The 18,687-nt window shown below is 43.2% G+C and overlaps 1 protein-coding gene across 1 annotated transcript in view; it reads right to left on the bottom strand.

Annotated features, from left to right (window-relative positions):
- Nucleotides 1-905: 905 nt before the first annotated feature.
- Nucleotides 906-18,687, bottom strand: part of PTCD2 (pentatricopeptide repeat domain 2) — an 18,750-nt gene continuing 968 nt past the window's right edge. The window contains exons 2-11 of the mRNA XM_085874949.1: nucleotides 17,569-17,658; nucleotides 10,768-10,897; nucleotides 7,441-7,555; nucleotides 7,263-7,338; nucleotides 4,853-4,944; nucleotides 4,594-4,707; nucleotides 4,039-4,275; nucleotides 2,791-2,865; nucleotides 2,480-2,590; nucleotides 906-1,504 (exon numbers count right to left, since the gene is read on the bottom strand). Of these exons, the coding sequence (XP_085731075.1) occupies nucleotides 1,289-1,504; nucleotides 2,480-2,590; nucleotides 2,791-2,865; nucleotides 4,039-4,275; nucleotides 4,594-4,707; nucleotides 4,853-4,944; nucleotides 7,263-7,338; nucleotides 7,441-7,555; nucleotides 10,768-10,897; nucleotides 17,569-17,658 (1,256 nt within the window). The 3' untranslated portion in view covers nucleotides 906-1,288. The remainder of the gene's footprint in view (nucleotides 1,505-2,479; nucleotides 2,591-2,790; nucleotides 2,866-4,038; nucleotides 4,276-4,593; nucleotides 4,708-4,852; nucleotides 4,945-7,262; nucleotides 7,339-7,440; nucleotides 7,556-10,767; nucleotides 10,898-17,568; nucleotides 17,659-18,687) is intronic.

The raw sequence follows: 18,687 nt of genomic DNA, 5'->3' as shown, positions 1-18,687 counted from the left end.
GAATCAAACGTCAGGCCTGATCAGGCAGTTCATGAAAGACTTGGACCAAAACCTCCCCTGGCCAATCCCACATCAATGTGGGAATAATTGTGGTTGTTAAAGCAGAAGAAGAACAACGATATTTGACTTCAATGACTCGACCACCTAATAAATAAAATCTGTCTGTCTGTTTTTTGCAAAGACCACTGGGCCGACAACCACCACATTTGGCACACAAAGTCAGACCTGGGGATTGTCCTAAAGACATTTTCATCCACCACCCTCACCTTTAAAGCCACAAACCACTCCAAAGGCCCTCTTGACTAGACCACAAAGACCCTTAAGACAGATTCGACAGCTTGAACCCTTGACCATTTAGAGCTTTAGACCACTTGGATCTTTTTTTTACATGCATGAGAGTTGAGAGCATTTCAACCCCTTCGACACCAACTACAATTGGAACATACTCCAGAGACCATCTTGAACCTTTTAAAACACACACCACACAAACATCTATTGTCTTCTTACAAAACACAGACAAGACATTTTTCAGCAAGTGTGGACAAATTTGAGCCACCCAGAGGGTGGGCACTCTGCTATTTATAATAATTAATTAGTTGGGAGGACACCAGGGAAATTGCTGAGAGATCGTTTTTTTTCACTTCTTTTTTAGAAGGTATTACGTACACTTACACTTTAATATAGACCCTGCAAAAATTCCTTTGTGGGAGGAGCGAGGGAAGCAGGGTAGGAGGAGTTGGGAGTCTGGAAGAGGAAGGAGTGGGATGAAGGAAGGAAGCAGAAGGGGTGGGGTGGGAGGCGGTGGGAGGGAGGAAGGGACGATGTAGGGGAAGCGGTAGGAAGAGGGACGCAGCATTGCCGAGCACCTTTGCTAGTTCAGAATAAATAAAGGGGGAAATTCAGCATTAGCAAATAAAATGACAGTTTTACTTTACAAGAACATCACAGTTGATGAAACAAAAGTAAAGACTCAAATGGGAAGAATAAACATTCAGAGAGAGGAAAAACCAGAATAGCTCCAATTATACAGGGCGAAGAAAACGATGTGCTGGGAGGAAGGGAATACAACTCATGAGACATATAGCAGCACAAGAATTTGAATGAGACACCTTTAAGAGAGGACTTCCCCTTTCCAAAAACATTTTTTTCTCACTAATCTTGTGGGCATAAATTGGAAGGTGGGGAAGGGGGAAGGAACTTTTTTTGATCCAATCTTCCCAACAATTATAAGGGTTTCACTCGTGTATTTGGTTACTGCAGGTAAAAGGCCAAAAGAAATGGGCATGCCTCAATCTTCCACAAGCTCAGCCTTTACGTTGTGAAATCTGTCTCTCTGCAAGTTCGTCACCTCTGACTCCACGTATTTTGGAGGGAAGGAAGACAACAGCAGCAAGTCGAGAGAAGTGTGCGTGATGAGCTTCGCCTTGATAAGGCTCTGATAGATTTGGTCAAGCCTCTGACACGTCATCTCGTTGTTGCTCATCAACAGGTGCACCGCGGTGAGCTGCACATGAACACGCAAACGCTGTTAGTGCAACCCAACCTTAATGGAAGTCCCCATCCTGGATACAATGAAAAACTAGACTTACTCGAGAAGGCTAATGTCAATCTGTGTCAGCAGATAGGTCGAACAATGGAATGATGATCGAAGTATGGTAACCACCGTGGGGAAAAAAAAAGAACGGCGGACATTTCGAGCATTCACCCGAGGTCGGAGCAAAAGAAGCTCTGACGAGGCTCAAAACACGAGCTTTTCTTTCTTCCCATGCACTAAGATCAATATTCCATCGAATGTCCTTTCCTCCTCCATAGCTGTGCTCGCTCTCCGATGCTACCACTTCAGAGAAACTTGATCTTTATACCAAACCACAACCAGCAATCAGTCAGCACCAAACTTTTGGCAGTTTAATTCCAAATTTCAATTGTGCAGGAAGTTTAGGAATGAAAATAATCAAATGGTTTATTAGTCCCCTTCCACTTTCACCCGAGGGGACGATAAGGTTTCCCTCCGTCTGTCCGTCCGTCCATCCATCTCACCTCTGGTTTTTCCAACTTTTTCCACCCCATACCCTTAAACTTATTCAACTGAAACTTGGTACACGGATTTATTATGATAAGTTACAGAACAATTTCGAGTTTCAGGGCGTTTCGTCAATTTTTCAGAGTTATGCCCTTTTTGGACTTCGAAAATAGCATGTTGGAAGGGGGGAACATGTAATTGCAAAGCAATTCTCACTCCTGTTTAACATGCAACTCAATTGCTTCACCTCCAGGTGCCAGGTGAGAGGCATTTCCGGTGGTTCGTCAGTGAAAATATCAGGAGTTTATTTTGCGAAAACAGCTTATCGTATTACCATGCACGACAAAGCAAAACACACGACGATAACGGCCATGATGACTGCAACAAACAAGAACAAACACACACAACAGTCATCTGCAATGAATTCTTCCCAAAAGGAAAAGAGATATATCAACTTACAACTTCAGAAGACACCCTCTTCATAAACTTCCTCCCTGTCTCTTGAAGGACCAGAGCAGCCAGCTGTGTCAAGACCTCATCAAAGTTTCCCAATTTGCTTTGCATCAGCAGCTGAAATGTCACAAGTGTGCAAAGGAAGCTCGTCAGGCACAGCAAAATAAACTCCAACACAACTTTAACCGAGTCGTAGCAAATTAAAATCTTAACTATAAACTCATCAACCAAAAAATAAACGAAAACAATTTTAACATGCATCATACACTTTTATACATGGACATCAACACCAAAGTTATGCCAATTATTACTATCACCTGCAGGTTGAAGCAAAGGGTTGTATTCTTGTTATCGATACTGTCAAAGAGTGTCCTTGCCTTTTCCATGTCATTCTGCGGCAAAACAACATGCTCAATGGGGCATTAAAAACGTTTGCAATACAATAGAGCAAACATTGTTCTTCTTCATTCGGATGCGGCACATGGCTGTGTCAGTGAGAGCATCATTGGCTGAGAGCACGGCTGTTTCACCGAAAAGTGGAAAAGTGTGGCAGCCAGTACACACCTCTGACGAACACCAGTAACAACTGCGAAACTAAAAAGGGCACTCGGTGGAGCGCATACATCCGCAACGTAATACCTCATCCACGAGAACGTATCGTATCCACGAGAACGTAATACCTGATCCCAATACATTTTTGAAATATCATGTTATGCAGTACTACATCGATTTTGGCCCCATCTCTCATGAGTGAAGAATCACTTGAAGAATTAAATAATTCTCGTGTCCAGATCATCAACAAAATCGAATCGATTCGTCCGCGCGACACACCCAACATGTCCACCAAGTTTCGTCCCAATCCGTCCACAACTTCTTGAGATATCGTGCTATATATCGATTTTGGCCCGATCTCTCAATGGTGAAGAATCACTTACAAAATTCTAATTGTCGGATCCGGATCCGGATCTTCACCAAAATCTAATCAGTTTGGCCTTGCCACACACCGAACCTGTCTAAAAAAATTTCATCTGGATCTGTCAACAACTTTTTGAGATATCCGATACATAAACAGACAAGCCGGTCGGCGGCGATGGGTCGCCGAGCATGGAAACTATAAGATATCGAGCAAAATGGATGTCGTATAGCGGATAGGGAATCACCTTAAGATTATGCATATCAAATCTCATCCAGTTCCATCTACTGATAACTACTCGGTATCCATTTGAATGAAAAGTACCGAAAATGCGGTTTGAAATCGGAAATCCTCAAAGTTCGAGGGGGTGCTGCGGGTGAACAAAGATCTAAATCGAAAATCTGGCTCGATCGTTTGTGCACAATGTATTCCAGACGATTAGTGTGAATTTTCATGACCATCCGACCATAACCCTAGGATGAGTAGCATTTGGCGTGAAGGCACCTCCAGCTGTCGCATATTATCGATTTTTGCACTAATTGACCTTTGACCCCTGACCTAAGCGAAATCGGTCAATATGTCCTGAGGCAAAGTTGTAGTACTCATTGAGTACCATGAACCTGCAAAGTTTCATTCGTATTGATGCACTCACCTGGTCGCTGTAAGCGGGACGAGAATCACTTATCCACAGGTGATGTTCTATCCCCTCACAGATTCCTCGCAAATAGGCCTCCTTGTCCACCCTCAGCACACGTACAGTTTTACGCCTCAACTCCCTGAACAGCTCAGCTCTGCCATTAAGCCTGGCCCTGCGACTTTGGTCAATGGTATCCAATGCCACTTGAAAGTCAAAATTCTTCCTCCACCGGAGTGAGTTCCAAAACATCCACTGGAAACATCAAGGACAGTGGTCTTGAGGGCACTCCACAACTCTTCAGGATTCCCCAAAGCACCCAGACCACCCCCAAATCTCTACTCAGCCTGTTCAAAAACTCCTCAGCTACCCTCTCATCCTTGAGCTTGACAACATACAGCCTAGGCTGGGATGGTACCATTCTCCCGGATTTAAGATGCAACTTCAGTTGCTACCACAAGCCGGTGGTCACTATTGAGGAAGTGAGTACTCTGCTAGACCCTGCAGTTCTGGATCATCCTCCAGCAACCATCAACAAGCACATGGTCAATCTCCTTTGCCATGTTGAGGTACCTGTTGCAAAGCCAAAGCGATGGCAAAGCAGACCATCCTTCGTGATGGTTTTTCCTTTTCCTGCAATATCTTCGTCATCAGAGTTAAGCAGGACTTGTACGCCTCAGGTGTGTTCTGGATGGGAAGGTGTAAGTGAGAGGTGGGGTGATGGTGAAGCAAGAATAAGTTATCAATCCGAGTACTTCGATCCCAACAGGAGAGCTTAGAAATTTTTTTTAAAAAGCAAATATTGCGGAAAGTTTTGCAGCATTTTATTTACCAGCTTGTAATAGATGGCAGACTCCAGGACGTTAGTGATAAACGACAACTTCCAACCACGGTTCTCCATCAAGCTAATAACATTCCGCGCATCTAGAACAGAAGGCGTTTCATACATTTGGCACTGAGGATTTGAAAAATATCATAACAATAAAGGGGCTGTTTAAGTATCGCAGAAAGAACGAGAACTGCACTCGGTAGAGCGCAATACCTCCGCCACATAATGCCTGATCCACGAGAACATATCGGGCCAAATACAGTTTTGAAATATTATGCTATATAGTTTTGTACTATTTTTGGCAAAATCTCTCAATGGTGAAAAATCACTTTAAAAATTAAAGAATTCTCGTATGCAGATCTGGATCCAGATCTTCACAAAAATCGAATCAATTTGTCCTTGCCACACACCCAACGTGTCTACCAGGTTTCGTCCGAATCCATCCAAAACTTTTTGAAATATTACGCGATACAACATCTTTAGCCCTATCTCTAAATGGTGAAGAATCACTTTAAAAATTCTCGTAATCGGATCCAGATTCGGATCTTCACCAAAATCTAATCAGTTCTTCCTTGTCACACACCGAAACTGTCCACAAAATTTCATCCAAATCCATCCACAACCACAACAAGATGTCCTGCACACAGACAAATAAACAGACAGAAAGGGGTGAAAACATAACCTCCTTAATCTTCAGTAGCAGAAGGTAAAAAGCAATGTTATTCTCAATGTGAAACATTCTCGCTTGTGGAAGAGCTGGATAAGGGAGGACAGGCAAAAGTAAACTAAAATATAGTGGTGGGAAATAAGCAGCTTTGTAGATGAACAGGTAAAGGTTTGTCGGCGCCGTCTGTAAAGTAAAACTGTGTAAGTGTTGCCGTGTGCTCGCGTAGTCGGTAGTAGATCTGCATTGTTGTGTTTCTTTTGTAACATCTGCTTTTGGTGCATAATTGTTGTAATTGTATATGTGTGCTTTCCGTGTGCCGCGGAATAAATGTGAATTATGTTGAACTGTTTTTCCTGTTTTGCTTCGTCTTTTCTTTAATTGAATCTCCATCTTGCTTCACGTAAAGGGTTAGTAGTGGGCTTAATACGCCCGGTAATTAATCGGAACTGTCGAGGTCGACGATAACACCGCTCGGTTATCCCGATAGTACGGAACGGGTCGCTTAAGTGGCCCGTGTCCGGAGTCGACCTGCGGCGAGGTGCGATCGCCCGGTCTACCCTCCGTGTGGGTACTTAGGTAGGTCGAATTTGGCGAACAACCATATCCCACGCGGGGGGCCGATTGGCACGATCGTGGTGAGGCCGAAAGGCCCACCCGTGACTAGTTCCCGGCGTTAGTCCGAGAGGGTCACGACAGAATTGTCCGTCCGGTCGGCGATGTGCCGCGATTCGAGTTACGTGGCCGCTCGCACGCTGGCGGGCGCGAATTCGCAACAATATTGTTCCAATAAGGGCCAGCATTCTGGTATCCTGTGTCGGAGTGGCGACCCGTCCAGGATTGTGCCTAATAGCCAAGGAGACTGCTTAGGCAGCACCAACGCTCTGCACAGAGTCTTGTCTCCATGGATGGATGGATGGATGGATGGGGGAGGGGAGAGGAACATGTTGAGGGGTGAGAGGAATGTGTTGAAGGAGGGGGGGGATAGTGGGGGGGATGGGGGTGTTGTCGGAGGGGATGGGGAATGCATTGAGAGGGAGGAAGTGTGGTTGGCAGAGGGGTGGGTGGGGGGGGGGGAGAGACTAATCTCAGAACACTGGGTGAAAAGTTCATTGGTACATTGTAATAATTTCTCATACTGATACAATTGGAATTCATTACCCCACTAACCTGCTTTGTATGTTCTATGTGCCCCGTTCCCCCCCCCCCCCATATTTCCGCAGGTCACTCAAGGTCCGTCAGCAAATCTCCTTCAGATCAAACTACCAAAATCACGAATCACTGCTCACCTTCACTCTTTCATTCCTGTTTTTCCTGCCTTTGGAATAAACTCCCACACTCTCTTCAATCCCACTCTTCCTTCCAGGTCTTCAAAACAGCTGTTCATCACCATCTCTTATCTTCCCCCATTCAAAGCCATGATCTTTTCTATCCCCGTTAATCCTCCCCAAACCCACCTCCTTCAAAGTCGCTGCTTTCCTTCATGAAAGTCCCCGTCATGTCCATCTTGTTTACCCCGTGTACCCCGAGTCATCCCGCTCCCTTCCACAGATCTCCTAATGTCTCTGTTCCACACTGTTGGTGTGCTTCCCTCTCCCCTAGTCTCCTTCTCCCCCCTGTTATATGTTCTGCATGTTAGCTCTTGTATGAGCCTCGACAAAGTATAGCAAAAAAAAAAAAAAAATTGTTCCAGGGTAGAGAAGCAGCAGCAGCAGCTCCTTGCCACTATTGCAATAAACCAAAACCCACCTTCATAACACTCATTTTCAAACAGGAGGTCCACGAGGATGTGATAAGATTGAAAATTAAAAAACGACTCCAATTCCTGCAAAGACAAATGTCAATAAAACCCACATCACACTCACATTCCTGCAAATTATCATCATTCAGTAATCAATTGCCATAACATTATTAAAGGAACACTTACAGGATCCATGATCAGGTCCAAAGCCTCCTTATGAAGGCCCTTGATGTAAAAAAGGCGCATTAACACAGAGCCAAAGTTGAACTCTTGATTTGAGCCAGCATGGTTCTTGTGATACCTGCAACAAGCAAAACACGCACGCGGTGCAATCTTTATTATACAATACTAAGCATTTAAAAAAAGACGATGTCCATCACATTCTATGTTATGTGGGCACAAAATAGCAAATCCTGAAGCAAGACTTCAAAACTACCGTTTATGGAAAAAAAATAATAATAATAATAAAAAAAAAAAAGAGTACAAGACAAAGCTAAAACAACAACAGTAGTTAGCAAAACTGTCATTCAGTCTAAACTAGAGAGGCGTTAATTGCTCCATGACACTCAATGCATCGCTGCCTAAGGTACTTCTTTAAAACAAGCAAGCACAAGCAAGCGTATTTCGTAATTAAAACCAGTAACAGAATCATTCTGAGCACTGGCTTTATAACACAGTTTACTACTCCTTAACAAACATGAACACCTGACACTTATTGTAATACTGTAGTACAGAGTTCATAGAACACGTTACCCCGTGCAGTGTTCAAATAAAATAAGATGATGATTTTAAAGTTGGTTGAAACAAAAATTCCAGAAGTTAAGCACTGTTTAAGCAGTGTTATACACCACCATATTTAACATGTCCAAGTACTGCAAAACTGAAGGATCTTAGAAGTGACAAGGTGGTAATTTGTGTTCTTCAGTGTTCAAGTATATTTTGCCGGTTCTGCAAAACCGTCATCCCCCAACATCATTATACAATTTTCAAACCCACGTTTATGGCCGTGAAATAAATACTCTAAAGTGTGTGCATTTAATGGCTGTATCCAGGACAGAGCTGGACCCCAACTAAAAAGGACCCTCGGGCCACCGTGAAGCTCAATCACTCGCTGCCTGCACGTCCGAGCGGCGTCACGTGACCAGCCAGCTCACGTCGAATGAAATGCCCTAACAAAATCTTTAAACTTCCGTTTTTCACCAGAATTATTTCAGATACTTGTAGAGCACATCCCCAAACCATCTAAAATATAAACATTAATCTCACAGACGCTACGAAAAAGCAGTCCCTCAGGAGGCCAGGTTACGAGGTGAATCAGTGAACGGAAAGTATGTGGTGTCCCTTCCAGAGTCTCAAGGTTATTAACCTCCGCCATCATCGAAGATGGATGGAGGTTACCGTTTTCACCCCTTTCTGTTTGTTTGTTTGTTTGTGAACAGTATTACGGAAAAACTCCTCGACGGATTTCGACGGTGGGGGGGGGGGTTAGGTATGGTCCAAGGATCATGCCATTGAATTTTTGACTTGGAATGACTAACCCCCCCCCCCCAAAAAAAAAATTGTTAGAGAAATTTTTTTTTTTTTGCATTTCTACATGTTTTAAATTATTTCCAACCCCCCCCCCCAAATTTTTTTCTTTTGCATTTCTACATGTTTTAAGTGATTTCCAACCCCCCCCCCCCAAAATTTTTTTTTTTGCATTTCTACATGTTTTAAAAGTGATTTCCAACCCCCCAAAAAAGAATTTTTTTGCATTTCTACATGTTTTGTGATTTCCAACCCCTCCCCCCAAAAAATTGTTACTCCCCCCCCAAAAAAATTGTTGGAGAAAATTTTTTATTTTTGCCTTTCTACATATTTTAAGTGATTTCCAACCCCCCCAAAAAATTTAGAGAAAATTTTTTTTTTGCCTTTCTACATATTTTAAGTGATTTCCAACCTCCCCACCAAAAAAAAAATTGTAAGAGAAAAAAAAATTTTTGCAACTTTTTTTTTTCAACAAAATTTCGATTTCTTTTTTTTTTGCATTTCTACATGTTTTAAGTGATTTCCAACCCCCCTCCCTCCCCCCCAAAAAATGGAGAAAAGAACTATAACTCTGTCAGCACTGTTGATATCATATTTAATGAATAAGATATAAGGTTCACTTGAGTGACCCAGCAGTATTGGCGGTGGAGGTTTTGCACTCTCCCGAGTGCTCCCCCTCTAGTTTGAATTGAATATATTTTCCTCATGAAAAGTGTGTTTCTGAGCGGATTTGCACGGAAATTATCTTCATTAAACGTGTAGCTACACCAGAAGGTCCCACAAGTGAAAACAGAAATCAACTAGAACTTAAGACAGCCTTGTTATATGGCATGGAAACGGACGGGAGCCCATGGAAGCTACCCCTCGCTGCAATGCATTCCACACAGACCGAGGATATAAACACTCAATTTTCACAAGACTTGATGTAACCGAGTGTTAATCAACCTTAGCGACGATGAAAAGTGAAAACAGAATTTAAATTGAACTTAAAATAACCGCGCGAAGCCGTGTTGAAGTCAGCGGACCTTGCGTTGCCCAAATAAACAGGGCCAGACGACAGTGGTAACGAGAAACTAATTGTTCAAATGAAATCTTCTTAATAATCCCTAATAAACCCATTATGCATTATAGCCGTCCGATGCTTCCTTATAGGCCATTCGACCAATCGGCCTCAGACGTGAAAAAGGGCTCAGACGATCTATAGAGAGCAACTAGTATTATCATCGTGTCAAGTTAGAACTCAATCGGCCGAGACGTCTCGGAGATAGAAAAATAAAAATAGTTGACAGACGGACAGACAGACGGATGGATGGATCTGAGGACATCGAATGGCTCGCTGACCTAATAACCATAACAACAACAATAACAAACTGCTGAAAGTATAAGTTTTGCTCATTTTAACATTACTACTGAAATTCCAACCAATGTCAGGGGCACAAGAAGCTTGAATGGGATTGGTTTCAACCATTTTGTAAGTTTGTTAGAAATTTGCTGGGAGGAATTACAATCTAATACAACATAACAACTGCACCTATTCTCACATCTCACACTGTCGGGGAAAGCATTTGGCCTAAGTCTTTCATGAACCTGATGGTCAAGCCTGAGGGTTTATTGAAGGAGGCAGGATTGGTAATTTGTTCAGGATGCCGCTGATCCCTCACTTACTCTTTGTGAAAGACATTGTGGGATATTTTTACATCCACCAAGCAATGCTTGTAGAAAGGACAGCCAGCTTAACGTCCATCTGAAGGACGGTGCATTTTGTGATGAAATATCCTGCCGAAGAAGAAACAATCCAGGAGTGTGTGTGTGTGTCAGGTCACGAATCTAACCAAGGCGAGACAGCTCGAAGTTAAGCGTTCTACCTCTGTATACCATCTTGTCAGATAGTGGGAGTTTTACATTGCACAGTGACAAAGACAATATGATAGCAATACAAGAACAGATGCTGCACACATTTTTCACAAACACAAAACGATGCACAACCTTCGTACTGTCCTGCACAAATGCTGCATGTCTTCCTCGGTCTCACAGCTGTGTAGCAATGTCAGCAATTCGGACTTGAGGATGAGCTCATCCTTTGCGATCTTGTCATCGATGGAATTCATAAATTTCCCTTCCGGGACACAGTACCAAAAGATTGGAGAATCACAACCAACTTTCTGTTCTATCCCATGCTTGTAACATCATTTTAAAAAAAAATCAAAACAAATAAAAAAACCTGAGGGTGTGGGGAGAAGGTTGAGAGGAAGGGGAGGAGGTTGAGGTCAGGATGAAGTTCCAGTAGAGCAAAGAACACATTGAGTGACAACCAGGTTTATCACTGAAAACACCTCGGCAACAGTTAAATTTGATACCAATTGCAAATTGGCACGATGTGTGGCACTGATACATGTATTAAGCCCGCCGCACACGAGATGAAGTTCGCCAATGCGACGCAACAACGCTGTCAGTGACGAACCTTGTACCACCACGTTTTGTCATCGGCTGCCGCACATTGCACAACTCTCAAACTTTCTATTCTATCCCGAGCTGGTGGAGGACGTGCGTTGTGCACGATCGTCAGAAACCAACCTGCACAAACAAGTGCAGCTGCTATTTCCCCAAATGCCTTGGGCTTGACATCCCACTTTGAATACAATTTACTGCTCTCGTCATACAGATTGGCATGATCGCACCACACATTTACGAGCTGGGCCACTTTCTCTTCTGCCAAAAGTTGGCCATATTGACGCTACGGCCAGAAGTCACTGAAGGCTGAAGTTTAATTGGGCAATACATCGTGCTACAACAACGTAGTCGTAGAATACTGCACATGACATGATTGTCAGGGACTTTCACAGACTACACCGTCGCACACGGGCTTGTTGTGTTGGAAGGACTTGTGTGTGGTGGACTTTAGAAGACAAAACAAATCTCTTAATATTTTTTGCATCATGTTGACTGCTGAAATTTGCATAATGTGTTACCAAAGAAGTCAGCCAAACATATCGTTATATATATATATATATATATATATATATATATATATATATATATATATATATATATATATATATATATATATATATATATATATATATATATATATATATATATATATATATATATATATATATATTCTCACTTGGAATGGTCCTTTGACATCAGTAAAAGGAAACAGTTTTGAAAACACAAGAAACGAGAACAACACTCGGTGGAGAGCATACCTCCGTCACACAATGCCTGATCCAGTAAAACATATCAGGCCCAATAATTTTTTGAAAAATCATGCTATACATCATTTTTGGCCCAATCTTTCAATAGTGAAGAATCACTTTATAAATAAAATAAAAAAGTTCTCGTACCCGGCTCTGCATTTGAATATTCACCAAAATTGAATCTATTCGTCCACATGGCATACCCAACGTGTCCACAACGTTTCCTTGAGATATCGTGCAACTGCGAATCCATCCACAACTTGAGATATCGTGGTGTATATAGTTTTAGCCCCATCTCTCAATGGTGAAGAATCACATTAAAAAAAAAAATTATTGTAGCCAGATCCAGATCCGCATCTTCAACAAAATCAAATCAGTTCACCCTTGTCACACACCCAACCTGCCCACCAAATTTCATCCGAATCCATCCACAACATTTTGAGATATCCTGCACACAGACAGACAGACAGACAGACAGACAGACAGACAGACAGACAGACAGACAGACAGACAGACAGACAGACAGACAGACAGACAGAAAGGGGTAAAAACATGACCTTCTTCCACCTTCGGTGTCAGAGATAACGAGAAAGCATCTCAAAATGCAAAGCCCATCTGTGTCCGCTTTGTACTTGAACTAAACGTGACGAAAACAACAGTTTAAAAAAATTGTGCATTTTATTAATTTTTGTTCTACATATCCTCACAAAGGTTTGTTGAAGATTTGATTAAATTCGCTCAATTGGTAAAAACGTTATGGCCTGGACAAACACACTGAAGCTCAATGATAAATAAATAAATAAATAAACACGGAAGCTATTGCAGTTGTCGGTAGAGTGCTTCCTCTGCCAGGCTGAACACTTTACATTTTGTATCCCACTGACGGGCTGGTTCTGCACCCAGACCTTAACCAAAATGTAACTGGCTTGTTCTCGTCACCTACCCAACTCATCCAACAACAACTTCTTGAGATATCATGACTATATGTATAATATATATATATATATATATATATATATATATATATATATATATATATATATATATATATATATATATATATATATATATATATATATATATATATATATATATATATACACACACATCGTTTTTCACCCCAACTCTCAATCATGAAGAATTACTGAAAATATTTTTTTAATTCTTCACCAGAATCAAATTGATTCATCCTGATCACAGACACAACCTGTCCACAACTTTTTGAAACATGCTACTTACAAACAAATAAACAAACAAATGAACCACATTTTCAACTTGGCCTCTAAAGCACCGACTGCACAATGGTGGATGCACAAAGTCCTTCCCTGGCACACCTGAACTCCTATCCACCTACAAAACTTTCATCCACGGCTTGATGGAATATTGCTCTCCCCTCTGGACTGACACCCTTGCCTCAATTTGCTCAGTTTGATGCCATGGAAATCAAGGTCTTCAAGATCTCTCATGATGAAGCTGAGTTTATGGGCCAATCACTTCGCCATCGCCGACAGGTTTGTAGTCTCTCCGTCTGCCTCTGCTTCCTTTCTGGTCCATCCTCTGCCCTCTCCGTGCCTTGTCCTTCCCCCCCCCCACCCCCAGGTATCTGCTCGATGCATGCAGTCCACCAGCAACCCCTTCCTCGTGAAACTGCCAAAATCCAGAACCACTACTCACCGACACTAACATATTCCTTTTATTTTCCTGCCTGTTGAATGAGCTTCCACATTCTATTCAATGTCAATCTTCCCTCCAAGTCTTCAAGACAGCTGTTCACCACCATCTCAGATCATCTCCCATCCAAAACCATGATCTTTTCGACACCCTTTAAACCACATATTGTCCACCCCGACCTTTCATCGTTACCCACATCCTTTGTTTGTCCGTCTCTGTCTATCTTCTCCCTCCGCCTTGCTGTTGGCATTTCCCCATCTCCTTCTGCTGCCATGTTTCGTCCTGATCCGTTCTGCGTTCGAGCTCTTTTATGAGCCTTGACCATGTAAACAAACAAACAAAAAAAAAAAACTTATTAGAAGGGCACTCTTCGACCGCCAGATTTCTGCCCACATTATTACATCATTATACATACTTGTCCCAAGTTCGATTTCAATTCCTGAACCCAGATTCAAAATATTAAATAATTCTAACTGCTAGACCATGCGCCCGACCAGGTTGTAATTTAAGGCAAATATTTTTTTGTTATCTTCTTCAAAATATCTTCAAAATATCTTCAAAAAAAAATAAAAAAAAATCACAGCTGCACAACCATGTGACCTGTGATGTCATCGGTGGAGAACGTTTTGTTCCTCATTGAGAGGTAATCATAACTAAAGTTTTGCCTCAACCTGTTCAGCAATTTTAGAGAAGAAATTTTTTGAAGACTTTCATGTTAAAAAAAAATAATAATAATAATAAAAAAGGCTGCTGAACCACATGAATGATGACATCAATCCCCCCCCCCCCATATAATTTAGCCCAAGAAGACCCTCAAAAATTTTCATACCTATCAGATAAAGCATTCAATGTATGCAATTATGATGTCATAATGAAGCCACCTATGACAACCCCCCCCCCCCAAAAAAAATCACTTCTTTCCCATGAGGAGTACTTCCCATGTGCAAAGTATACATTTTTAGCAGCATCTCGCGTAGCGAACGCTGCTCTAAGAACACTCGGTGTTGGTGTTGTTGTTGTTGTTCTTCTTCTTCTTCTTCTTGTTCTTGTGAAGACAAAACCTTTATATTCGGACTCGGCTCTTTTATATACAGGATCCGGATCTCCTTCAATACTAAACACCTGTACACCTCCTCACATGGACGGTGCCTTTTGAGAGCGTCTATCGTGAACTTTTCAATACATTCGGACATTTGCTTTAAAGTTTCTAAAAGTTCACGTTACTATTTAAAGATTATTCCATTTAATGTATTGTAAATTCGTAAATACGTAAATACACTATGACGGGTCTCGCTATTGGCTTAATCAAGGCACGTGACGAAATATCAGAAGTTGTTTTTTTTTTTAGCCGACAAAGCCTTCCGGATGCTGCTCTTGGACACATTTGTCCTTGTTTTCAATGGAACGGTTTTGGAGATCGAGGTCCAAAATGTTTCCTTTTTCCCCCAACATGGCTGCCACACTACATGATCTATGACATCATAATTAGCAGTAAAACATTCGACATTAGTAGTCACACCTATGGTGAAAACTTTGTGTCAATCAGCAAAGCGACTGCAGAGTCAACAGAAAATTAGCACGGACGGATGTACATACGCTGACGAAGTCGCCGGAGGCATTATGTTTTCGAGTTGTCTGTTCGTACACACGAATGTATGCGAGGACGGACAACCCAAAAACATGACTCCGGTGACTTCTTCAGCGGAAGCACAAAACAAACAAACCAGACGGGTGAAAAAAAATGGGTGAGGTGGACAGCCTGTGATGTGGTGGAAAGCTATGGATCCTGTGAGTTGCACCCCCTTGCCCCCCTCCACCACATGTTTTTGACATTTTTAATATCACAACTCGCATGGAGAGAACAATGGGGTTTCTAAGTGTTATTGTTGAAGATTCGGCGTCACTTAACAGCACCGCCGTCTCAGGGGTTATAACGCCGGCTAGTTCGGCACAGGTCTCGGGTCACGCGCCTCGGATCACGATACCAACGTACACCTGGGCCGTACCAGTTGGGGATATAGACCCCGGCTACAGACTGGGTTTGTCAGAGACCGAGCGAAGTCTGCCAGTCCGTAATCATTTTGGTTTTATATACAAATCGAGCGGATTGTTCCTCGGCGCGGCACGGATAAACTCAAGGCGGCAAATCTCGTATAACTCAGCCAGATTTATTGGGGACACATCGGGGAACACGACACAAGCAAAGCATTCACGAACGTTATAATTAATCTATAACCCGCTCTTAACTAGGTAGCTACAGATACGGGTTTCGAAGGGAGCCCTAGCGAAATAAACCTTAGACCTGGACAACATGCAGACAAGACACGGAGTACTTGGTGATGCCTCATGGACGAGAGGAAAAGTGTCGAAGGCACGAATACGGCTCATGACAAGCCGATGTTCTCGGATTCTAGCGCCCAAGCTCGAGCATGCCGCGTGGCAAGATGGCGCTCGTACTCCTATCGGCATCGCTCGCGCATGCCGCATGGCAAGATGGCGGCGACGGCCTCCTTTTGTCGCACCGCTCACGCACCAGCTTCGGCGCGTTCAGCCCCGTAAGGTCGACGGCACAGGAGAGAAAGATCTATGGTGTGTTCCAGCTGGTTTCTCACAAGGTCCAGTATGCAAATCCAGGCCTGGCCTATACACCAGACTAGGCCAATCCCAGTGTTGGGCTCCGCAGGCGGATCGATGTGATGAAAGACGTGTCGAGCCGTGCAGGGAGTCAGGACAGTCAGAGGCTCCGTGACTGGACTCAGGATGAACCTGTGGATGACCTCAGGCTGGATCCATAACCGAGGAGGAACAGCCGACCAAACCACTCCTCATGAAGCAGATCGCAGACTCCACACAGCAGCCAGTTCCTCTTGCCTTTTTGGGGCGGGCCTTACGGACCGCCTCTGGGGACCCGTGATTGGTCCATCGTTCGAGATTGCAGCAGCTCTCCTCCAATGGGTTGCCGGCATGTATTGCTGACTGATTCTCAGGGTGCCGGGTGGGGGCTGGTTAGGAGGGGGGAAGGAAGAAGAAGCCTCTCGGTACACCACCACTGTATGAACAATTGACAGCCTGCTACACCTCCCGACACACATGTAACGCCCGATTATCAAACAACCTGGCAAAACGTGCATTTAAGGGGGGATCTGGGCTAATCCGATATTTAATAACCCACTAAGGGCCCATTTCTGCAACAATATGGCATCGGGTTGTTCCAACTTTGCAAGCGAGTGACATGATCTCCCCAGGTCAGCTCCGTCAGGACCTCCTCTGGGTCAATGGTACTCCTCTTTGTGTGTGTCCATACCCTCCATCCCTCCACAATACCGTTTGGTACACTATTGTAAATCTGCTTCACCTTGTCATCTAGCTCCTCCAGGAGCAGAGACCTCAAGTATTAAATTTTAAAAAGTGACCTTCAGATCAATCAGCACCCATTAGTGTATGAACGTCTTAAGATGTGGAACCCAATCCGTCGATCATGCCATTTTACTATCCCAGCGATTTCCTTTATTAATCCTATATTTTCACCTGTCCGGTTCTTGTTACCTGCGCCACCGAAGGTGAAGGAGGTTATGTTTTCACTCCTTTCTGTCCGTCTGGCTGCCTGCAGGATATCTCAAAACGTTGTGCACGGATTTGGACGAGATTTTTGGACATGCTGGGTGCGTGTAAAGGACGAAATGATGAGATTTTGGTGAAGATCCGGATCTGGCCTTCTCGGTGGGGTACAAAACGTAAACGGTTCAGCCTGGCGGAGGTGTGCGCTCCACCGAGCGCTATTCTAGTTTTGTTGTTGGTGTAAAAAATTTTTTTAATGTAAATTAACAATACGTAAAATATTAATTCATGCACTTTTCTTTCTCTTCCAGAAACTTCAGTCAGGTTACAGCGAACGAGCAACGATCAAATAACTTACTTTTATCAATGTTGAAGTTGTTAAGCAAGAAAATCCTGTTCTGGAAGATTTTCAATCCAAGATATTCTTCACTGAGGAGAAACCTTCTTCCTGAAACACAACAACAACAACAAAAACCTTCGGTTAATTCTCCAAAAACATCACGTCGAGCAAATAGAGATGTTAAAACCAAAAAGGATATTCCTCCACTGATTCTTCTTCTATTGATGGTCCGAATTAGGGTCTGCCGTGGAACACTTTTGGCCAGTCTTTCACGAACCGGTTGGCCAGGCCTGACACTTCACTTGGGTTGATAGGAATTTAGAATTCGTTCAGGATGCCGGTGATAATTCGCCTTCTCGTAGTGAAAGACACCGTGGGATCTTTAACGTGCAACCACCACCAGTCCCGGCAGATGGATCCTCCGGCCGAACATCCTTGCGACGGATGGCACACACATTGATGTCTCGTCATGCCTCAATCACCATGGCGATAGCTTCGAGAGCCGGGTCGTTCTCTGGGTCGATGGCGTGTGTGTGTGTGTGTGTGTGTGTGTGTGTGTGTGTGTGTGTGTGTGTGTGTGTGTGTGTGTGTGTGTGTGTGTGTGTGTGTGTGTGTGTTCATACCTCCCCATGTGCTGTCGTGCCAGCCATAAAAGAGATTTCACTCTTCGTCTTGTACATTAAAAATACCTTTATGGCTGGGCAGGGTGGTCCAGGTTTCGAGCCTCGAGATAAAACGGGGCATCTATGTATTACGTACGCAGAGGTACCAACTTGAGAACTGAGAAGATTTAAAATGAGAAAAGATAGGGGAGAATGTTTGCAAAAGGTATGGCAGAGTATAGAAGTGCTGTGGAAGCAAGGGAGGACAATAGTTTGGAAGGAGAGAGAGGAGAGGGAAGGGAAGGGAAGGAAAATGTACAAGGTGTACGGGGGAAGGAGAGTCAAATATCCCGCGATGCATGTGTGCGTACGTAATAAATAAATAAGCATCCAACGTTGTGAACCAAAAGGTCGATCCTGATGTTGAAATGGGGGTTAATTACATTACCCCATGTACGAGCACAGACTGGGTTCAACATGCACCACGTGGTGATGAAGCGTCACGTGTTACAGCAAGGAAAATAAATAAATAAAT

This window comes from Eptatretus burgeri, chromosome 3, assembly GCF_056783735.1.
Source record: "Eptatretus burgeri isolate ZD-2024b chromosome 3, Ebu_testis_v1, whole genome shotgun sequence".
NCBI classification, from domain to species: Eukaryota; Metazoa; Chordata; class Myxini; order Myxiniformes; family Myxinidae; genus Eptatretus; species Eptatretus burgeri.
Note: the sequence above shows the minus strand (reverse complement) of the source record. Positions and strands in the feature narration are given on the sequence as shown.